Consider the following 24,230-nt stretch of genomic DNA (forward strand, 5'->3'; position numbering starts at 1 on the left):
CTCAGCCCAGACTGGCAGCGGGCTGAGCAGGGCCTGGGATCCTTGTCTGGGGTTCCAGCCACCAGCCCCGCTCAGTCCGCTGCCAGTCTGGGATTCCATTCACTCAGCTTGCAGCGGGCTGAGCAGGGCCGGCGGCAGGCTGAGCGGGGCCGGTGGCCGGGACCCCAGACCGGCAGCGGGCTGAGCCGCTCAGCCCACTGCCGGTCTGGGGTTCCGTCCGCCAGGTCCTGCCAGCCGGGATCCCAGCTGCCAGCCCCACTCAGCCCGCTACCAGCCTGGGGTTCTGCTCACCCAGGCCAGCAGGAGGCTGAGTGGGGCCGGTGGCTGGGACCCCGACTGGCAAGGGGCCGGCAGCTGGAACCCCAGACCGGCAGCAGGCTGAGTGCTGCTGGCACCCCAGACTGGCAGCGGACTGAGCCACTCAGCCCCCCACCGGCCCTGCTCAGCCCGCCACTGGCCCGCTCAGCCTGCTGCCGGCTGAGTGAATGGAACCCCAAACCGGCAGCGGGCTGAGCAGGGCCAGCGGCTGGACCCCAGACCGGCAGTGGGCTGAGCGGGGCTGGTGGCTGGAACTCCAGACAAGGATCCCAGGCAAGGATCACACTAAATTGATAAGATCTGCATTTTAATTTTATTTTAAATGAAGCTTCTTAAATATTTTAATAACCTTATTTACTTTAAATACAACAATAGTTTATTTATATAATATAGACATAGAGAGAGACCTTCTACAAATGTTAAAATGTATTACTGGCATGGAAACCTTAAATTACAGTTAACTTGGCAGACCACTTCTGAAAGGTTGCCGACCCCTGCTGTAAAACATCTTGTTCCTGTTTCTTAGTTCTTGATTCCATTAAAAACATGAGACTTCCCTTTTAGCTCTTCTTCACTTCCCAATTCTGAAGGCTTCCTACTCCTGCTCTTCGTGCAAACTTGTAAGAAGTATGTCTCTATTAACTCTGAAACAGTCCTGTTATTTATAGAAAAAACGCAGCATGCACTATCTGCTCAAATTAACTGTTTATTTCCAAACCTGGACATAGATGGAGATGGAGGATTTCACATTTAATTTCTTGCCAGCAGTGATTTTTGATATGCTGGAGAAAAGGATTTCTTTAAGGCAGACTTTATGCTACTCTCCAATGATGTACAAGTCAGGCTTCTGCAACTGATTTCCATGGACACGCTCTTTACCGCAAGAACACATTATTATCGATGTATCTCTTCCTACTAGTGAGAATTCTTCATTTCTGTAAGTAAGTGGTACAGTTATAAGACTGTCTATTTCTATTTGAACAAGTTGAGAACTTTCCATTTTCTCACATATATATATTTTAAAGTTAGTAAATATCTAGTAATTCTTAGGGATTTTAGAAAAAACTCTACTATATCCATTGTATTAAAATTAACATTTTGTTCTAATTTTATCACTGCTAATCATTTTTGCTGCTTATCTTTCATTCTTTATTGAACAGACATTGTCAAGGCTGTCAGCTCCAACATTTGATTTCCTACTCCATTCTGCTACAATTTCTATCCTTTTTTCTTTAATCTGCAACACAAAGAGAGGGCAGATATGCTGCTGATTTCAGGTTACAGGAATGGAGCTCACAAGGAAAGCAAAGGAACAGCGCTATATTGATCTGATCCAAAGCTCACTGAGGTCAGTGGGAACCTCTCCATTGACTTCAATGGATTTTGAATCAGACTCTAAGAGCTAGCTTTATAAAGCAGATAGACATCTAATGGGATCTTCAAAAGACTCAGGCACCAAATTGGAAGTTAGGCACCTTGGTGCTTTTGAAAATCACAATAGGCAACTATCTGTATCTTTAGATGCCTAAATACATTTAAAAATCAGGCCCTCACTCTTTCTTATCAGAGTCCTGAGTTGGTCGTTGGTGAATTGCCTGATCATGGAGTTAGAGATGCAACATTGTTTAAATTTTAACTTTTGTAGGCAGATTGGGAAAAAGTTACTGGGCAAACATTTTATGATGGAGTTGTTGATTGCAAATCCCTAGTTAAGATTGAGTGTTCAGTGTAACAGGAGCATTAAAACTATTTGGTTAAATTCTCAATAAAATAGCAACACACAAAACATAGAAAGTAAACTTTCTGAACTATTTGTATTTTTCCTGGGGATTTGATGGAAACTGGTTTGATACAGAAAGAATAATCAGAGCTCCAAAATGACCCCTCTTTTTTGAAGTTTTTCACCTTATTGTTTCACCTTTTTTCTGGATACTCTTTGAAAGAAAACAAAAACACTCTGGGAGCTGTGTTTCATTCTTCTGTTGATCCTGATTTAGTGATTAATATAAAAGCAGTTATACATAAGGGAGTTTCATCTGTGTCATGATTTGTAATTTCCTACATAACCGAAAAAAATGTGCTAATCTGTGCTTGCTGTGTGATTAATTCAGTGATGCCAGGGACTGACACACATGTACATATGCAAGCCTGCTCCCCCCCAATATTCCTGTAGTCTAGTTGAACGCTCCCTGAATTAGGAAAGAGACAATGAGTTCAAATTTCATCTCTACTGACTGTAGTTTATATTCCCATGCATCTCACCAGCCTTATTATTCATCAAGGTACCAGGCAATCTGGTCTGACTTGCCTTCTCATTTTACTAATATATAAAAGGTAGGAAAGAAAACACAAAAATTTCACGTAATGATAGCTAAAGTTGCATCAGGACACGCCCAACCAACTGAAAATGTGAAAAGTATGGAAAGAAGTTAGGGGAAAAGTCTCCTACGTTCCTGGGCACTTTTGTATTGCCCAAAGCACTGTTGGTAATACACTACCACTCTCCATAAGGCTTCCACCTCCACCTCCAGCAGACAGATACCGAAAAGCAATGCGTACACCAACTTATCAAACTCACATTCAAAACATTAAAAGTGACCTCAGTATTGTTAAAGCAGAATAATTTTCTGAATGTGTGACTGAGATGAGTTGATCTGTTGACACAGGGGGCACCCAAGCAGTATGAAGACTTTGTACTAGAGTGCTAATTTGATGACGTTGCGCTGCGCATTGCTTTTTGGTATCTATTGGAGGTGAATGTGAAGTTTTTGAATGTTTAAAACCAAAGGTGTAATTTGGGAGTGTTAGTCAGTAATACTCAAATAAAAGAGTTCAGTGGTAAAGTCGGCAAATATAGCAACTTTAGTTTGTGGGCCTGATCCCATGCTCATTGATTCAATACAAAGACCCGGTTAACTTTATTGGATGTGAGATCAGGCCCTACGTTTACTGATCTTAATCTAGCTCCTATTTCTGAACAAGGCATAGCCACCATATAATTCAGTCTACTTGCTACAACTAACAGTCTTTGCTCAAGAGAGATAGGGGCAGTATAGCAGAAGTTTGGGTGAACAGTGGCTGAGCTGAATGGAGAAATTTCCCCAGTATCTGCACTATACATGGCCCATGCCAGAGCTATTAATGCAATGATCCCCAGGGCCTAAATTCACTCACAACTTTAATAAATACCCAGCTAGAACTGACAATGTTTGCAAAGGCTAAGATAGTTGTACATATACAGGATCATGTGCTCCACATGCACATTGGACCAGGCCCTAAGTTCACTGAAATAACTAGGCCCCAGATCCTTCAAGGTAGGCCCGAACTCCCATGTAACAAGTACTAAATAAAGACACCAAACGTACCAGAGTGGTGGCTCCAGACTTGTGGGGCTGTCTGGGTTCAGCTCCCCACTCTAGGCATTGTGACCTGCAGGGTTGCCGTGCTGCTCAGGTTTGGCCTGGGCCCCCTGTGATCATGATGGAAGGGTGTCCAGGTCAAACCTGAACAGCACTGCAGCCCTGTGCACCAGGTCACAACCCACCTGGAGTGGGGAGCTGAACCCAGCCAGCCCCACAGGACCAAAGCCACAAAGAGCTGCCTTTCAACACCGCGCCAGGACTCCCACACAACCCTTTGACACATTCTGGTGTCCCAATGTTGGGTAGACACATGGGTTGGGAAACCCTGGTTTAGAGCGGGGCTGCTGTAAACTATATTGAAAGCAAACTGATCCCTAGCCACTTCCAGGATCGGGGAGCTGCAAATACACCCACCTCCCTCAGCTGTAGCCAGTGGATACTGGGTGTAGCTGAGGACTGTGGTCATTTAATTTCAAGTAATTGTAATATGTATAACTCCACCCCTTCCCCAAAGCCCCCACTCCTGCTCCAACCCAGCCCCGCCCCCCACTATACTCCTTCCCCTGAGCTACGTCCTGGGGGACTGCAGCAGGGGTTGGGCGCGCCCTGCACTCACTGGGTGGCAGGAAGTGGAGCAACCTGGCCCCAGCCCGCTCCGCTCCGCCGGATCCTAGCTGCGCTGCCGGTGACTGCTGGGGGACGATCCCCCCCACAAGGAACTGCTGGGAGCCAGGGGAGCGGAGCAGAGCAGGCTGGGGCCAGGTCACTCCACTTCCCGCTGCACCATGAGTGCGGGTCTGCCCTGCAATCACCGGGTGGCAGGAAGTGGAGCAACCCGTCCCCCACCTGCTCCACTCTACCAGTTCGTGCTGGGGGGCAGTTTCCACCCTGGCCCCCAAGCCTGCTCCTGCCCCCCCCCCCCAGAGGCTTGGGGCCAGCCTCCCCTTCCCCCCGTGGAGAGTGGGGCTGTATAGAGCACCACAATGTCTAGGGACGGCCCTGCCTGGGGGACACCACTTTTTACTTCTCTCCATTCTGAAAACTGACCATTTATTCCTACCCTTTGTTTCCTATCTTTTAACCAGTCACTGATCCATGAGAGGACCTTCCCTCTTATCCCATGACAGCTTACTTTGATTAAGAGCCTCTGGTGAGAGAGCCTTGTCAAAGGATTTCTGAAAATCTAGGTACACTATATCCACTGGATCCCCCTTGTCCACATGCTTGTTAACCCCCTCAAAGAATTCTAGTAGATTGGTGAAGCATGATTTCCCTTTACAAAAACCATGTTGACTCTTCCACAACAAATCATGTTCATCTATATGTCTGACAATTTTGTTCTTTACTATAGTTTCAACCAGTTTGCCCAGTACTGAAGTTAAGCTTACCGGCCTGTAATTGCCAGGATCGCCTCTGGAACCTTTTTTAAAAATTGGCGTCACATTAGCTATCCTCCAGTCATCTAGTACAGAAGCTGATTTAAATGATAGGTTACATACCACAGTTAGCAGTTCTGCAATTTCACATTTGAATTCCTTCAGAACTCTTGGGTGAATACCATCTCGTCCTGGTGATCTATTATTGTTTACTTTATCAATTTGTTCCAAAATCTCCTATAATGACACCTCAATCTGGGACAGTTCCTCAGATCTGTTACCTAAAAAGAATGGTTCAGGTTTGGGAATCTCCCTCACATCCTCAGATGTGAAGACCGATGCAAAGAATTCATTTAGTTTCTCTGAAATGGACGTATTGTCCTTGAGTACTCCTTTATCATCTCAATCATAGAGTGACTCCACTGCTTGTTTAGCAGGCTTCCTGCTTCTGATATACTTAAAAATATTGTTATTATTTTTTGAATCTTTGGCTAGCTGTTCTTCAAATTCTTTTTGGCCTTCCTAATTATATTTTTACATTTCATTTGCTAAAGTTTATGCTCCTTTCTATTTTCCTCTATAGAATTTAACTTCCACTTTTTGAAGGATGCCTTTTTGCCTCTTACTGTTTTTTTCGTTTGTTTGTTTGTTTTTTAGGATAAAATGGCTGCCATCTCATACAAACTACTTTGCTTACTCTTCATGATCCATGTGGAGTCTGGAATCTTCTATTATCCCTGGGTTTCTAAGAAAGTGCCTTGTAAAGTGCATGTAGAAAACAGTAGTTCCTCCATAATCTTTGACTGCAGGCATCAACATTTAAAGGCAGTGCCACTGGAAATAAATGACAATGCTACCTGTTTGATACTTTCATATAACCGTATTAAAAATATTTCTAATGTGATTTTTCAAAAGTTCCAAAATCTTACGCAGTTATACCTTAACTATAACGCAATAAATCAGTCAATGGCACAGCCTCTTGGCTTGTTTAGAAACTTAACAAAATTAGAGAAATTAGCTCTCAGTCACAATCACCTGCAGGAAGTACCCAAAGGTCTCTCACCTAGTATAACCTCATTAGAGCTGAATGCCAACAAAATAGTTTCTATTAAGAACAACACCTTCTCAGAACTCAAAAATCTGAAGGAACTCTACATGGATCGGAACTGTTACTATAGCAATCCCTGCGGAAAAACTTTTGAAATAGAGGATGAGGCTTTTGTGGCCCTCACCAATTTGACTGTGCTGTCACTTTCCTATAACAACCTGACCCGAGTGCCTCTCAATTTGCCCTCATCTCTAAGGGAACTTTATCTTGGCTTTAATAGGATAACAAGAATCAGCCAGGGTGATTTTAATGAACTGGTTAATTTGCACCTTCTTGACCTAAGCAGGAACTGTCCAAGATGTTATAATGCCCCTTTTCCATGTGACCCCTGCACTATAAACTCTTCCATTCAAATACACCAATTTGCTTTCCAAAATCTTAACAAATTAAAGACTTTGGTTCTCACCAGCACCTCACTTACTAGTGTACCAGCCATCTGGTTTCAGAACATGACACAGCTAAAGGTGCTGCACCTGGCATTTAACTATTTACAAAATGAAATAGCTTCTGGCGAATTCTTAAGGGAGTTGACTTCTTTACAGGAACTTGACTTATCTTTCAACTTTGAGGAAAAAGTATACTTATCGTATCTAAACCTCTCACAACATTTTTCTTCTCTAGTCTCTTTAAAACGATTATATATTAAAGGTTATGTTTTCCAAGACCTGTGTGAAAAGCACTTAAAACCTCTAATTGCTCTAAAAAAGCTAAATATCCTTGATCTTGGGATAAATTTTATTAAACAAATTGATCTCGCTGTATTCCAGAATTTTAGTAACCTGACAGAAATCTACTTAACAGATAACAGAATATCACCGTTTGTAGGGGACAATAATTGTCTTTTAGAACAGGTTGGAAAAAAAGCATTCCGAAAATATTGCCATCTAACTCTGGAACGAGAAGGCCAGCCAAGCCCTTCAGTTATGCAAAAGTACAAAAAAATAGACCATTTCTTGTATTACATTCTTAGACCCCAGTGTTCTTCATATGGCAAAGCATTGGATATGAGCTCAAACAGCCTCATCTTCATTAACCCAAATCAGTTTAAAAGTTTTAACGATATAGCCTGCTTGAATTTGTCTTCAAATGGTATTAGCCAAGCTTTCAATGGCACTGAATTCAACCTAACCAAACTCAAATATTTAGATCTATCAAATAATAAATTGGATTTTGCTTATGGTTTTGCATTTAATGAAATGAAACTTCTTGAAGTGTTAGACCTGACCCATAACAAGCATTATTTTCGCCTGGCAGGAGTCACACTTAGACTGGCATTTATTGAAAAGCTTCCTCAGCTAAAGGTTTTAAACTTAAGTTGGAATGCTATTTCCACACTGACAGACAGACAGTTAAGCAGCAAATCCCTTGAAGAATTAGTGTTTAAAGGAAATTGCCTTGATATTTTATGGGGCGACAAACGTGAAAGATACATAAATTTTTTTAAGAATCTCAGTAGCCTAACATACCTTGATATATCCCACAATAGACTTTTAAAAATCCCTACTAGAGCATTCCTGAGCCTGCCACCAAACCTAACACAGCTATTCCTAAACAACAACAGATTGCAAGTGTTTATCTTTGCAAACCTCACCAGACTGAAATATTTGAAGCTGCTTGACCTGAGTCAAAATAATTTCAGAACTGTTCATATTTCATTCAAACAGTCCCTGCAGTCTCTGCTGTTGAGGGGTAACAGGATTTCAGAGATTGCTCTGGACTTTTCAAATACAAATGGCAGCCTTCTGTTCCTTGATTTGAGTCACAACAAGCTAAAATATATGAACCAGTCAACACTGGTTCATATACAAGGTGTAAAATATTTAAAGTTAAAGGGCAACCCTTTTGATTGCACTTGCCAAAATAGTGACTTCATAAAATGGATACACACAACTAATATTTATATACCACAGCTAGCAACAAAAGTCAACTGTGCAATCCCTGATAAGCACAGAAAAAAGAGCATTGTCTCTATTGATCTGCATGCTTGTGCTTTGGAGGAAGTTGCTGCAACATTATTTTATGTTTCATTCTTTGTTGTTATTAACATTATGTTGATAGCTGTTACAAAACATTTTTTTTACTGGGATGTCTGGTATACTTACTATATTTGTGCAGCAAAATTAAAAGGATACAAATCTACAGCCACAGACAAAGCTCTCTATGATGCTTACATAGCCTATGATACTCAGGATGCGACAGTAACTGACTGGGTAATAAATGAGCTACGATTTCGTCTAGAGGAAAATGGAGACAAACACGTTCTGCTTTGTTTGGAGGAAAGGGACTGGGAGCCGGGAAAGGCTGTCATTGATAACCTTGCACAGAGCATCCATCACAGCAGAAAGACAATATTTGTTCTAACTGAAAGATATGTGAAAAACGGGAACTTTAAAATTGCTTTTTATATCGCTCTGCAGAGACTAATGGATGAGAATACAGATGTGATTGTGTTTATTCTACTGGAGTCGGTGCTACAGCATTCCCAGTACCTGAGGCTGAGAAGGAGGATCTGCAAGAGCTCTGTTCTTGACTGGCCTAAGAATCCACACGCTGAAGGCCTTTTCTGGCAAAGACTAAAAAGTGTAGTGCTAACTGATAGCAGCATGCGAGATGATGGGGTGTACAGTATATAGAAAGGGGTTAGCCCATCATTTTCCTTGCTGATTGAATGGGGATGTTTTATGGGAAGCACCTTTCATCTAATGTAACTGTGACAAAGCTTTATGTCCCAAAGATTCTGCCTTGCATATTTAAAGCCCTGTAGCTAACAACGCGTAATATGAAACTATTCTGTGACATGCATAACCTCAGTGCTCACAGAATTTTCAGCTTTTAATAATATTTACTGTTCATCTATAGGAAGTTTATTCTTTAATACTGTGTGATCCTGGGCAACTAACTTTACCTCTGCATACCTCCCTTTACACTTCTGTAAGACTCACTTCTAAATTCATGTTTGTAAAGTGCTATGTGGTCCTGTAGCGGGGGAGTAACCCCGCTCCTGCCCTGAAGGGCTTAAAACAGCCCTGCAAGAGGACTGTGGTGGGGAACCAGTAAGCCTGGGCTGATTGGGGAAGCAGCCGCAGCTAGGCCACACCCCAATCAGGCCACAGCTGGCCCTATAAAGGGGCTGCTAGGCTGGAGCTGAGAGAGTCTCTCTCTAGATGCTGAGAGGGATGGGCCTGGCTGCTGAGCAGGGTACCTAAAGTGGAGCAGGGCTGGGGAAAGCCAGAGGAGCTGGGGAGCTCTGGCCTGGAAAACCCCCAGGGTGCAGGCCTTGTTAAAAGCCAAGAAAGGTACTGGGGTTGCAGAGGGGCAGCCCAAGGGAAGGCAAAGGCAGCAGGTCCAAACCCTCCTTGCCAATGATGAGTGGCAATTATACTGCAGTCCAACCCAGTGAGTGGGGGCTAGATGGTGACTGGCAGTAGTCAAAGGCTGAGGTGAGGTGAGGTGGGGATAGGGGGTTGGGGGTTCCCTGGGGAGGGGAGATACAGTGAGACTGCAGGGGCACCGGGGTCCAGGAGGGACACCGGGGCCAGCGGCAAGCGGGACACAGGCCTGCAGAAGACACTCCTGAGTGGAAAGAGCTAATTCCTTGGATGACCATCAGGAGGCGCCACAGCGATGAGTCGTCACCCCATTACAGGTCCCCTTATCAAAGGCACTAGAAGTCTGATCTTGCTAATCGGAGTTTTGCCATAGATTTTATTAGGCTCAAGATTGGGCCCTGTGTCTATTCATGGTATTACTATTATTAATAAGGTAATGTTGATAATCTGTTCAAATGATTCCTCTCTTTCTGTACTAGATTGTGATGGGGTGTCTGCCCCACACTGGCCCATTAGGGGTTAATAGAGCCCTAGGGAGGCTGCGCAGGAGACAGTCAATTAGAGAGGGGCTGCAAGGAGTAGCCAATCAGGGCCAGGCTTGCCCATATAAGAAGGGCTGCAGAGCAGAGCAGCTTCAGTTGCTCCGTGGAGCTCAAGGAGGGAGGACTGGCTGCCCTACAGGAGGAAGAAAACTAGCACCTTGGACAGAGCAGTGCTGGACAGGGTCAGGGGAGTGAGAGCGAGCTCCTGGCTGACTGCTAAGACTGGCATGCTGAGGCCCTGAGACAAGGGCGGAGAAGGTCCTGGGACTGTGGGGAAGTGGCCCAGGGAAATAGACTGAGAGGTTGGAGGGGATGCAGCATGTGGCCGCCCTCTATAGGGTCCCTGGGCCAGGACCCAGAGTAGTGGGCAGGCCTGGGTACCCCCTACCCCCACTCGCCACTGAGGAAGTGGCTGGACAGAGGACTGCTGTTGCCCCGGAAGCGGTATATGCAGTGGTATGTTTCATACAATAAAGTGGATCCAGCACAATGTGAAGCTGTATTTAAGGAGGCAAGTTGGAGCACTGAGCTGCAGAGAAGGTGCTTAAGCTGCCTCAACAGGTGCAGGAAGGAAGCTTAAGAAACTACTTACTATTCTGAAGAACTCATCTGGTCAAGCTTTTGCTGAAGCTGTGTCAGTGGCCATAAATGGAGGTTGTGATGGGTTGGATCACTGAAACCCCCTGGGAGCTGCCACCTGATGTGCCAAGACTACCTCTGCTCCTGTTTTCCCTGCCAGCTCAGGACTCCAGCACCCTGTCCTGCTGAGCCAGACACTCCCGTCTGCTCCAACAAAGACCCAGGCAGGGCTGGCTCTAGGCACCAGCAAAACAAGCTGGTGCTTGGGGCGGCACATTTTTAGGGGCGGCATGGCCGGCGCCAGAATGCCACCCCTAAAAATGTGCCCCGGCCGCCCTAGCTCACCTCCGCTGCTGCTGCCGCTTGCGCGCCACGGTGTGCGAAACAGTCGATTCGCGCGCCACCACTCGCCCTCCCTCCCAGGCTTGAGAGCCTGGGAGGGAGGGGGAGACTCCGAGTGGCCGCGGCGCAGGCGCCGCTTCTCCCCCTCCCTCCCTCCTAGGCTTGAGAGCCTGGGGGGAGGAGGCAGGGCTGGGGATTTGGGGAAGGGGCGGAGTTGAGGCGGGGCCGGGGGTGGGGTAATTAAAAAACGGGGGGCGGCCAAAATTGTTTTTGCTTTGGGCAGCAAAAATCCTAGAGCCGGCCCTGGACCCAGGGTCTGAATTACTTGCCCCAAAGCTGCAGGTTTACCTGAAAACAGCTCACAGAAGTGTGCTTGTCTTTAGCGCTCAGATGCCCAACTCCCCATGGGGTCTAAACCCAAATAAATCCATTTTACCCTGTATAAAGCGTATGCAGGGTACATTCATAAATTGTTTGCCCTCTATAACACTGATAGAGAGATATGCACAGTTGTTTGCCCCCCCAGGTATTAATACATACTCTGAGTTAATACATAAAAAGTGATTTTATTAAATACAGAAAGTAGGATTTAAGTGGTTCCAAGTAGTAACAGACAGAACAAAGTAAGTCACCAAGCAAAATAAAATAAAATGTGCAAATCTATGTCTAATCAAACTAAATACAGATAAGATCTTCACCAGTTCCAGAATGCTCCCTTTTACAGACTAATCTCCTTTTAGCCTGGGTCCAGCAATCACTCACACCCCTTTGTTCCAGTTTCTTCCAAGTATCCTGGGGGCGGGGGGAAGGTCTCCCCTTAGCCAGCTGAAGACAAAATGGAGGGGTCTCCCACGGGTTTAAATAGACTTTCTCTTGTGGGTGGAGACCCCCCTCCTCACTCCTATGCAAAGTCCAGTTCCAAGATGGAGTTCTGGAGTCACCTGGGCAAGTCACATGTCCATGCATGACTCACAGTCTTTACAGGTAGAAGCCATTGTCCACATGGTATCTTGTATGTTTCCAGGATGACTTCTTACGTGGATTGGAGCATTCCAAGATGCATTGTTCCCCAAGTGCTTCCTGATTGGGTACTTAACCTTGCGAATTCCTTCCTACAGAAGCTGACCAAATGCTTCACAAAGCAGAAATTAAGCAAGTATACAACCAATATTCTTAACCTCAAGTACAAAATGATATATGTGTACAAATAGGATGACTAGATATAGTAGACCATAACCTTTACAGAGATATGTTACATGGCACAGGCAGCACAAAACATATTCCAGTTATGTCATATTCCCATAAAGCCTTGTGGGAGGTACCGTCACAGAGGTATTGCTTCTTTCACAACCACAGCATGGTTAAAGTTCTGTGGGCTGCAGTTGGTCTGGTTTGGAGCATTAGGTCTCAAGCCTGTTTCCACAACCCTTCACAAGTGACAAGTCATCTGTGAACCCTGGAGACCTGGCAAGATGATGTGACAGAGAGGGAGGGGGGCGTGCGGATCCATGTGTCAGTCTGTCAATGTTTGTTTATAGCAAATAGCCTTATAATTCCACCATGCCTGTAACAGTGCATCTGAGCAGTATAATGTCTCAGAATCGGCAGCCCAACTAATAATTAAAACTGGTCTTTCACCTTGATAGGTCCTGACTTCAGCATGAGGAAGGAGATGACATGATAATGAAAAAACATATCTTCATCTCTCCAAAATCCAGTCCAACCCCCAAGATAACATGCAGCGTGTGCCTCCGACTAGGAGCTGAGACTGAAACCAGGCAGTCCCTTGCTTATTACATGAACCTGATCTCACAGGTGCTCAGCCAAAAAACCTACACACTTTGAAGTCTCTGGGCTCTCTTCCTTCCCTTGATAGATTGCGGGGGGAGGGGGCAGTCAGGGTTGGATAAGGGGGTGGGATCCTGGGGGGCAGTTAGGGGCGGGGGGGTCCCGGGAGGGGATGGTCAGGGGACGAGGAGCAAGGGAGAGGGAAGAGAAGGACCTGCTGGGGTCCTCAATCATGTGAAGTTGGTGGGAACACAAATCAAACCTCTTCCAGCCATGAAGACAGTAACATATGAATATGTGGACATTGTTGTATGCATGTTACAACTACCTTGCAAAGCTATCTTACTTAGCACTCACATGCCACCTTACTATTTGAAAGCTACACTTTTCAGCTGAGCATGTATTTCACTGTAAAATTTTCAAAGCTGCCCCGAACAGGATAATATCCCTTTAGGTCAGACGTGGGCAAACTATGGCCCGCGGGCCACATCTGGCCTGCAGGACCGTCCTGTCTGGCCCCTGAGCTCCTGGCTGGGGAGCCTAGTCCCTGGCCCCTCCCCTGCTGTTCCCGCTCCCCCGCAGCCACGCCGCCGCACGGGCCGCACTCTGGCCCGCCGCTCCCGCTGGGCAGCATGGGGAGCACAGCTAACTCTGGCCGGATGTTGTGGCTGCGAGCTCCTGCTGCTGGTAAGGGGGCGGGGAGCGGGGGGGTTGGGTAAGGGAGTAGGGGTTCTTGGGGGGGCAGTCAGGGAGGAGGGAGCGGTTGGATGGGGTGGAGGTTCTGGGGGGGGGTGGTCAGGAGATGGGGAACAGGGAGAGTTGGGAGTGGGAATCCTGGGGGGCCTGTCAGGGGCAGGGCTGGCTCTACTGTTTTTGCCACTCCAAGCAGCGCGCCAAATTGCTGCCGTGGACGGCAGGGGCAGTCCATGCGCCGTTAGGGCGGCATGCGTGTTTCCGTGGCGGCGGCAATTTGGCAGCAGCTTCTGTCTTCAGCCGGAAGACAGAAGCCGCCGAATTGCCGCCGCGGGCAGCTGAACATAGAAGTTGCCACCAAATTGCCGCCACCACGGAAACACGTGTGCCACCCTAACGGCATACGGACTTCCCCCACCATCTGCGGCGGCAATTCGGCACGCTGCTTGGAGCGTCAAAAACACACAGACTGCCGCCCTTTGCAGATTGCCACCCCAAGCACCTGCTTGGAATGCTGGTGCCTGGAGCCGGCCCTGGTCAGGGGGTGGGGATGTGGATGGGGTCGGGAGGGCAGTCAGGGGACAGGGAGCAGGGGGGATTGGATAAGGGGGTGGGATCCTGGGGGGCAGTTAGGGGTGGGGGGTCCTGGGAGGGGGTGGTTAGGGGATGAGGAGCAGGGGGAGTTGGATGGGTCGGAGGTTCTGACGGGGGCAGTCAGGGGGCAGGAAGTGGGAGGGGGCGGGGTCCAGGCTGTTTGGGGAGGCACAGCCTTCCCTATCCTGCCCTCCATTCACTTGCACAACCCCGATGTGGCCCTCGGGCCAAAAAGTTTGCCCATCCCTGCTTTAAGTAGTTTGGGAGCCATCTAATGGCCTCACTGTATTCTACACTTTACAAACCAACCAAAGCAGCAATCTGTATAGGTTAATTAGGCCTGGCATGTTGCTTATCATTAGTAAACATGGTAAACTGGATCCCACTGTGCTCATGTGGTTTCTTTCTTCCCACAATTTTCATTGTGTAAAGGGCAAAAGACACAACAAAGAATAATCCTAATGTTATGCTGCCTGAGAAAATCTCAGCTTTTGTGATTTTTTTTTTTCCCCTCTGATTTATGTTTTATCTTCTGAATAGTTTGCCTGCTTTCTGTTCTCTGTTATGGACTTTCCCTGGCTTACAAAGTTATTGTTCAACCATGCTTCAATTGGCCATGTTTTGTCATTTCAGTTTATCAGCATATTCTTGTGCCAAATGAGTCAATAAATTACACTATTAAAATAGGTGTGGCTTCTGTTCTTCCCACTTGGACTATAGCAAACCACAAGCCAGCTTCTCTTGTCACTGTAGTGACCAATTTGGGGAAGTTGATCCGTGTACTTCAGTTACTATCTGTGCGATCAGCTTCTGGTGCCTACCCCTTCTGCTCTGTTTTAAAAAAACTCTTCACTGGACTGACATCTTTTATAGCAGAAAAATTAAGTAAGTATTTTTATTTTACAAAAGTGCATACATTCAGCCATGAATTTTTAAAGAAACTTTGATTTCCCCCCCGATTTATGTCAGAGTAAATGAGATCAGAATCAGCACCAAAGCATCTAGTTAGAAAATCTCTAACTAGTAGGAAGTTTGGAAGAAATATGTGCTTTTAAGTATTGTGCAAGCTGCAGCTGTATGTTAGGAAGTGGCACTGGTAACTCTATCATGTCGAAAGGAATAAAAACATTTCAATCTTTTTTTAAAAATGTTTAATTAGACAATGTTATATTTTGTTTAAATATTGTCTTACTTTTTCTGTGGCTTACCAATCAAGTTATATAGATTTACCATCTCTTACAGATCATTCTAAAACTTGGATGCTTTTATTCATCATTTTCTAAGTTAAATGTAATTTTGTTAAATTGTAAAGTGTTTTGATCATACAGTGCCTAGTTTTATCTGATATATAACTTGAACACAATTTTTACAAAATAATAATAAAAAAAGTATGACTGTGGTCTCCTTGGCTTCTTTGCCTTTCTTCTTTCCACTTCTTTCACCCCTTCATTCTTCCTGTTTATATGTCTATTTGTTACATTATGAATCTTGCCTTCAGCATGTTAGGAGTTTCCTTCCTATCAATTTTCCTCTCTTTAGCATGCATCTAAAAAATTAAAGACATCTGAAGGATAAAACTGTCTCTGATCCCACAGACACACAAGTGAATAAATTCATGGTTGTGAGTATTTCCACTGAGCTCAATAAGACTATTCCTGTGTACAACTGTTACTCATTCGCCTATGTGTTTGCAGGATCAGAAGCAGATGTACACTCCAATCTGAGGTCTGACTTCAAAAGTTGGCCCAGTTAAAGACATGACCTCACCCACCTTGTCTCTCTAATATCCTGGGACCAGCCTGGCTACAACAACATTACAAATGGCTCAAACTGATGTGCGCACAGCAGTTTTACATGCCTGCGCTAATATGGCTAAAGAGAACAGCGTAGATGCGGGGGCTGTAGCAACACATGTTGGTACCCAGGGTTCCAGGCAGATGTGTACAGCTCACACTGTTGCATCTAAACTGCTATTTTTAGCCAGGCTAGTGTAGCTCTGTCTATCCGAGCTGCAATCACACCTTAGATTGCAGTGTAGACACTCCCTTAAGATTGTAATGAGATGCTAAATTGACTTGTTAGCTAACGTTTAATTCTCTGTTTCCAAAACAGGCTTCAAATATTTTGGCTTTTGGGGTTTTTGCTGGCATCTCATTTGTAAACCACAGTTGCTGACAAGGAGCCTGCTCCTGCTTCCAATTCAGTCAATAGAAATTTTACCACTGACTTCATTGGGAGCAGGAGCAGGGGGTCAAAATGATCCTCAGAATTTCAGGTATTTCTAGACATGACACAAGCAGCTATTATGGAGTGATTTCAAACCAACGTTGCTATTGGGACAGTTAATGCAGAGTAAATAAAGCATGAGTCTTTTTGTGACAATAATAGTCACGTAAAAACCTTCATGGCCTGATCCAAAGCCCAGTGAAGTCAATAGGTGTCTTTCTATTGACTTCAATGGGCTTTGGATCATTCCCTAATAATTTTTATCCAATAATCCTGAGAAAGGGAAGTAAAGCAGTGGAAAAGTAGTAGCGTGAATTCCCAGGAAAATACTGCCTGGTAAGCAATTCTGATCAGCCTTTTCTAAGTCAAAGAAGCTATTCCAAATTGTTTGTGTTCTGCTAGCAATAAATCATATTTCCTATTTCACAACCGGAATTGCTGGTGTTGTTTGTACATATTCAGGAAGGCACGTGATTTCTGTAGAGTAGCCGTAAAAGCCAAGTTAAGTCCTGCACTCATTGCTCAGGCAAAACCTCCTCTGAATTCAAACTGAATTGCATGACTTGTGTGTCCTCAAGTTTTTCCTAACAAATGATGCCATAGTAGTAATTGTTTTAATACATTTATTTCAGCATCTGTAATTAGCCCTAGAAAAGAATCAGGCAACAAATAATAAATGCACGTAACATGCTGTTGGAAAGGTGGCACTGAATTATTGCTTCTAAACATGGATGTGTAGATTGTGTAGGATTACTGTCTTCATTTCAGGGTCCTGTTAACATAAACTGCATGTGAGCTCAGCCAGCTAGTTTGTTACATAGGGGAATCACAAAGCTGTACAGAAATCACATGCCTCCCACCTAGCTTTTTATACAGGAAATTAGCACCAATCAACACTGGGTTCTTGGCAAAACATGGACACTCATGGGGTCTACTCCAGCTTTGGCATAAGTTGGTGCAACTCCACTGAAATCGAGGAAGTTGTGTTCATCTCCAGCATGTATGAGCGTGGCCCCAAATACTTTACAATATTTTAAAACTAGAAAATGGGAGAAGGAATTGGAGAGTTCAAGGGAACTGGTACAATGAATGATAAGGAACCCTGTGCCTCTGAGCACTGGTTTGAATCCGATCCATATGCCTAACTGGTAGCCTGGCTGAGGCAGGATGAGCATTTTCGAACTGGTTGCCCTTGCTTTCCTATTCGTGCTCTTCCCGCCACTTTCTCTCCCATATTACTTTTGTTTTGACAAATACTTGCCCTATTTATTCTGTTATGCAGTTTTTAGGTAGAGCTTTTTAAAAACGGCATCAGGATGTTTAGCTGTCCATTTTTTAAAAATCACTAAAGAAATCTAGCTGGCAAACAGATGGCATGGAAAGACTTCCACCTGAGGAGAGACCGAAAAGACTGGGGCTGTTCATTTCTGAATGTGGTCCAGCTCCAGGGCTGGAGCAAGGCTTTCCCTCTAATTGTGGTACCGGGCACAGGAAATGAGAGCAGGAGATTGCCTCTCCTGTGCTCTCAGTGCTCCTCCATCCCCACCCCCCGTGATACCCAGGCAGCATGGAAGAGAAGGGAGAAGCATCCTGACATGAATGCAGAGGAGTGAGGGCAGAGTTGGAGGGGCAGAGTTAGGAGCAGGTTGTGTGGGAAGTAGAGGAACAGAGGGAAAGAGGAGCAACCTGGATAGGACAGAAGGGGAGAGGACAGGCTGGGGATACATGCTAAGGTACAGAGGCAAAAGTGTGTGGGGGGCATGATGGTGGGGAAAGAAGCAAAAACAGTCTGTAACCACTGGAGAATACTCCCCTCCAGAACCAGCAACTGGAGTCTAGATTCCTGCATACCAATATTCTTCTGCTGTCTAGCAAATAGCTGAGAAATGCACAAAATATGTCTCATCTGCCTGTAGTGGTTGGTGCAGCATAGAGGAGAACAGCCGACTAACGCTGCTAGTTACTCCACTAGCTCAAGCAGTAGAGGACTGCGTAGTGGATCTAAAGGTCTCACCCTTCCGACGACCCTTGTGGGTGTCAATATGATTCTATGAGATGCAAGATGTGTGTGGGGGGGGTCAGTTTGCTTTTTAGAAAGTAACAGAAAAAAACTTACATTAAAAAGAACATGAAGGTTGCAAAGGCAATCACTGAAAATTAGGAAATGCCAGAATTAAGTTTGCCTGTGCAACCTTAATTCAGTTCCCTTGTGCATATGCATTATGATACCATCTTTAATCACATGAGCACATGCTATTTTATCTACAAGGCACCTGCCTCATGCTGTGCACAGGTTGGATGATGCTAAGATGTCATTATAATTAATTTCTATACTATATATAATTTCCTATCAACCTTGTAACTAAACTTTTTGGTTGCACTTGTAATGGGAGGGATAAAGAAGACAAACTAAAATGTCTTAAAAACCATAGCTACAATGTACAAAAAAAGACTAGTGATTTTGGGTGCCTGTATTTTTGGGTATTCAAGCTGAGATAACCTTGACAAGATCTGCTTTTCAGAAACTGCTCAGCACCATCCATTAAAAATCAGGCCCTTTACATTTGTTTTACATTAAGCACCAGAAATTCAGGCATACAGTTTTGCAAATCTTGGCCCATGAATTGATGAACTGATGATGCTATTTTCAAAACTGCTATACCAATGCCACCTATTTATTATTATTAAAAGCACACTCTCTTTTTTAAGGGAAACATGAATCCCACAATCCCAAATCTGATATGGCGGCTACTTCTGGCCTATGGTACTTCAGAAATTCTTGCTGAGACCAAGTATCCTAGAACCCTGCCATGTGATGTCAGCGTGAATAACTCCTCCGTCATTTTTGACTGCAGTGCCCGTCAACTGAGAAGTGTGCCTCCTGCAATGCATGGTAATGTAACAGAATTAAAGCTCTCAGACAACCTTATAAAGGAGGTGTTTAAAAAATCTTTTCAGGGCCTGAATAATCTTATGAAAATAGATCTAAACAGGAATCACTACTCTAAGGCAGAGGAAGAGGCTCATGGTTTGTGTAAAAAAGGAATGGTAATTGAAAATGGAGCTTTTGCTAACTTAACAAAGCTAAGGGAACTACTAGCTGATGAAAATCACCTATGTAAAATACCAGTTGGGATGCCATTGTCCTTAACCTCACTGAGTTTGAGATATAACAACATGCTTTCTATCTGTCGGCAACATTTTTCAGAACTTACTCAACTGAAAGAACTCTATATGGACGGGAATTGTTATTATGGGAATCCCTGCGAAAAACCTTTCCTCGCAGACAATGGGGCTTTCTCAGACCTCACGATTTTGACAGTCCTGTCACTCGCCTTCAACAACCTGACCCGAGTTCCAAGCAAACTGCCTTCATCTCTAAGGAAACTTTACCTCAACAGCAACAAGATCAAAACCATCAACCAAGATGATTTTAATGAACTGTCTAATGTAGAAGTCCTTGACTTAAGTGGAAACTGTCCAAGGTGCTACAATGCCCCCTACCCATGTGAACCTTGCAGTGGGGACTCCGCCATTCAAATACATCCTCTTGCTTTCCAGCATCTGAAAAATTTACAGAATTTAAACCTCTCCAGCACCTCTCTCATTCACTTACCTGCCAGCTGGTTTTATAACACAACTCAGTTAAAGGTGCTGCATCTTGAATTTAACTACTTGATAAAGGAAATAGCCTCTGGAGAGTTTTTACTCCAGCTGCCTTATTTGGAGGTGCTTGATTTATCTTTTAACTATGCAAGGAAATCATACCCAAGGTATATAAATATTTCAGATAAGTTCTCCAACCTGGTCTCTCTCCAGCAACTGCACTTAAGAGGTTACGTGTTCAAGGAACTTAAGAGCAAACACCTTCGGCCTCTCATAAATCTTACTAAACTACACACCCTCAATTTAGGAGTCAACTTTATCAAGCAAATTGATTTCAGTGTGTTTCAGCTCTTTGCTAATCTGACTACAATTTCTTTGTCTGACAACAGGATATCACCCATATTAGAGGGCAGCAATAACAGTGTTATTAGAGGAGAATCAGTCCAAAATCATGTCATTCGAAGTCGTTCAACAGATACTGATCTCGAGCCATCAGTAAATAGTATGCTACCGGCAGAAGGCAAATCCAGTAGCAGTGCGTATAATTCCATTTTTCCTTTAATCAAACCCCAATGCAGCATGTATGGTAAATCATTAGATCTAAGCTTAAACAGTATTTTCTTCATTGACCAACAGCAATTTAAAGGTTTCCATGATATAACCTGTTTGAATTTGTCTTCAAATGGCATTGGACAAGCTTTGAATGGCACTGAATTTATCTTTCTACCTAATCTCAAATATTTAGATCTGTCTTTTAATAAACTTGATTTGGCTTATCACTATGCATTTTATGAACTGCCTAAGCTAGAGGTACTGGACCTCAGCTACAACGTACACTATTTTATTGTGTCAGGGATAACACACAGATTGGGATTTACTGAAAATCTTCCATATCTAAAAGTTTTAAATTTAAGTTACAATGCAATTTTTACACTCACAGAGCCTAATCTAACTAGCAGCTCCCTGAAAGAATTAGTGTTCAAAGGAAACCGCCTTGATATTTTATGGAAAAAAGGAGATAATAGATACATAAATATTTTTAAAAACCTCTGCAATCTGACTCATCTTGACATATCCCACAACAGACTTCATGAAATTCCTACCAAGGCATTTTGTGGCCTGCCACAAAGTCTAATTGAGCTACACATAACGAACAATGAATTAAAGTACTTTGATTGGACAGCCCTGCAACAATTTCAGAACCTTACATTATTGGATCTGAGCTCAAATGAACTGTCTTTTGTAACTGATAACCTTGCCAACTGCACAGCTTCCCTTCAGAGACTAGTGCTTCGACAAAACAAGATTTCTCAGCTTGCTGATGGATTTTTTAACAAAGCCAGCAGCCTCCTGCACCTTGATTTAAGTTACAATGAGCTGTCTTCCATAAACCAGTCAATACGTCAGTATGATAACTTAATTTATTTAGAGCTTTTGGACTTAAAAGGAAACCCTTTCGAATGCACCTGTGCAACTGTTGATTTCAAAAACTGGATAAACCATTATGTTAATGTTAGTATCCCACGACTGGCAACAGATGTCATTTGTGCAACACCTGGAGATCAAAGAGGGAAGAGCATCATAAGTTTAGACATATATGCCTGTACTTTGGATAACATTGCAGCAATATGCTTTTGTTTATCATTCTTCATTATTTTGACCATTATGACGACAGCTATCACAAAACATTTATTTTATTGGGATGCTTGGTATATTTACTATTTTTGTACAGCAAAACTAAAAGGATATAAATCTCTTGGCATGACCAAAGCTCTCTATGATGCTTACATAGCCTATGATACTAAGGATATGGCAGTAACTGACTGGGTAATAAATGAGCTACGATTTCGTCTAGAGGAAAACGGAGACAAGCACGTTCTGCTTTGTTTGGAGGAAAGGGACTGGGAGCCGGGAAAGGCTGTCATTGATAACCTTGCACAGAGCATCCATCACAGCAGAAAGACAATATTTGTTCTAACCGAAAGATATGTGAAAAACGGGAACTTTAAAACTGCTTTTTATATCGCTCTGCAGAGACTAATGGATGAGAATACAGATGTGATTGTGTTTATTCTACTGGAGCCGGTGCTACAGCATTCCCAGTACCTGAGGCTGAGAAGGAGGATCTGCAAGAGCTCTGTTCTTGACTGGCCTAAGAATCCACACGCTGAAGGCCTTTTCTGGCAAAATCTAAAAAGTGTAGTGCTAACAGAAAATTATAAAAGATATAATGCATTGTACACAGATTCCATTAAATGACAGTAAAGAGAGAAGAATGTCTGTCTTTCTTGTAGCAGATATCTTTGTATTGAGACATTATCAGTTTTGAGTACCTAATTAGAATCTAGTTAAAACAGCATCATTGGACGTGTTGATTCTCTACTAATGTGTTTGAGGAAGTTTGAAGGAAACAAACATTACAGTACTTTGGCCTGAATTCCTGTCAGTTATGATACTACAGGCAAGTGGAAGATCATATACACACATACTGTGCTGTACTGATGATTTGTGTAAATTGTTTCTCAATATTTGTCAGTTATCACCACTAATTATACATGTAATTAGCCATTATTAATTGTATTTTTAACATCATGGAACTTCCAAAACTGTCTAACTTGCTAGTGAGAATTAAGAACAGTCTTATCTTTGGCTACCTTTTAATGAAACAGTTTTTATACTTCAGTCCAATGATACTTACTAACAATAGCTGCGGCTTAACAGGGACACTTTCAAGTGGGCTAGTGGTGCTTCTTTGTGTGTTTTAGTCTTGTGTTGATTTAGAATGTTTGCTTCTTTAAAATCAGACTTTGCTTTCTGGTATACCTGTTATACACGTGGAAAGTGTATGCACTGTGACCTCACTGCCTGACTCTGGTTGTTAGCCATCAATTACCCATGCTTGGATCCAGTGTCAGAGTTCTTGTAACTGCCCTTGCTACTGGCATGGGGCATTATATTACACTATATAATTGGGTGGGCTCTGTAACTTCGTGGACTGCATTATTACTCTTAGAATTGTCTCTTCTCTTACATCAGCATCCTCTTAATGGGTGCAAATGGCTATCTACCATAGGGAATAAAATAATTCTTCTCTATTAGTGGAAATCATCTTAATAAACTGATTCACTGATAAACCTATTAATAAAGGCTGATAGTTTCAAGTATACCTAAAGGAATTTGGTGCCCAAATCCTATTAGAACAGGGGTTCTCAAACTGGGGGTCGGGACCCCTCAGGGTGTCGTGAGGGTATTACATGGGCAGGTCGTGAGCTGTCAACCTTCACCCCAAACCCCGCTTTGCCTCCAGCATTTATAATGGTGTTAAATATATTAAAAAGTGTTTTTAATTTATAAGGGGGGGGGGTCGCACTCAGAGGCTTGATATGTGAAAGAGGTCACCAGTAAAAAAGTTTGAGAGCTACTGCATTAGAAGTCAATAAGACTGGGGTGCCTAACTCCCATAGGCCCCACTGAAGATCTAAACCAAACTCTCTTATCAGGAGGAATGACATGAAGGTTAGATGAGAACAAAATCAACAACGTTTGTACAAGTCATCAGCTAGTAATACTTCAATGGGAGAATCCAACTTACTGAATGTAAAACAGAACACAATGGAACAATACTTTTCTCAGTTATACCTGAGCAGCTCCACTCAAGTCAATGATTTTGGATGTGGTACTTTGACCCTTTAACAGAAATGAATACATTGACCAATAAAGCTTATAGGAGCTTTTCTGTTATCTTCTTCCTTATAACTAGAGCTGGGCAGGAAATGATTTTTCCATCCTGCAAAAATTACAGATAGCAATACATTTTCCCATCCTGAGTTGGAATAAGACAAAATCTCAAATATTTTCACAAACTGAAAATCTGAAAAAAATTTGGTTCAGTTCAATCATATTTAATTTCAATTCTGACCTTTTCAAAATCCTTTTTTTTGGTCTAAATTTACTAAAATTTTGAAACAGTTTTTGAGACTTAAACTCCCAAAACTTTTCATTTGGTAAATGTCAAAATGGGACACTATTGAAACATTTGTCCCCAGTCATTTTCTGAATCAGGAGATTTGTCAAAACTGGCCCTGTTTTGCAAGCAGTTTTTATTGTGACAAATCAGCATTTTGGGGGGAAAAGATGGTTCATTGAAAAATTCCTGACCAGCTCCACTTTTAATTTTCTCTCTCTTGACATTTACAGAGTGACTTTGTCACTGCTCGGTTCATACTGTGCTGATGCAAACTGGGAGCACACATATCTGTGGTCACATCAGGTGATGCCAGGTCATGGGAAGTCTAGTTCTCACTATCCTTCTAAGTTTAACAAAAAGCAACTTTGAAACAATACATGAACTGACTGTTCTGCGCTCG

At 43.5% G+C, this 24,230-nt stretch overlaps 2 protein-coding genes across 2 annotated transcripts; both read left to right on the forward strand.

Moving 5' to 3' along the window:
- Nucleotides 1–5,719: 5,719 nt before the first annotated feature.
- Nucleotides 5,720–8,797, forward strand: LOC112117520 (toll-like receptor 8). The gene has a single exon (XM_024215479.2). The coding sequence runs from the start codon at nucleotides 5,720–5,722 to the stop codon at nucleotides 8,795–8,797; it is 3,078 nt and encodes a 1,025-aa protein (XP_024071247.2).
- A 10,175-nt stretch (nucleotides 8,798–18,972) lies between these two features.
- On the forward strand, nucleotides 18,973–22,122 carry LOC112117526 (toll-like receptor 8). The gene has a single exon (XM_024215496.2). The coding sequence runs from the start codon at nucleotides 18,973–18,975 to the stop codon at nucleotides 22,120–22,122; it is 3,150 nt and encodes a 1,049-aa protein (XP_024071264.1).
- The last annotated feature ends 2,108 nt before the right edge of the window (nucleotides 22,123–24,230 follow it).

This window comes from Terrapene carolina, unplaced genomic scaffold (assembly GCF_002925995.2).
Source record: "Terrapene carolina triunguis isolate 2854851 unplaced genomic scaffold, T_m_triunguis-2.0 Scaffold22, whole genome shotgun sequence".
Classification (NCBI taxonomy): domain Eukaryota; kingdom Metazoa; phylum Chordata; order Testudines; family Emydidae; genus Terrapene; species Terrapene triunguis.

Coding starts and splice junctions, on each gene's coding strand:
- LOC112117520 (XM_024215479.2), top strand. CDS start 5,720: ATGGCTGCCATCTCATACAAACTACTTTGCTTACTCTTCATGATCCAT.
- LOC112117526 (XM_024215496.2), top strand. CDS start 18,973: ATGAATCCCACAATCCCAAATCTGATATGGCGGCTACTTCTGGCCTAT.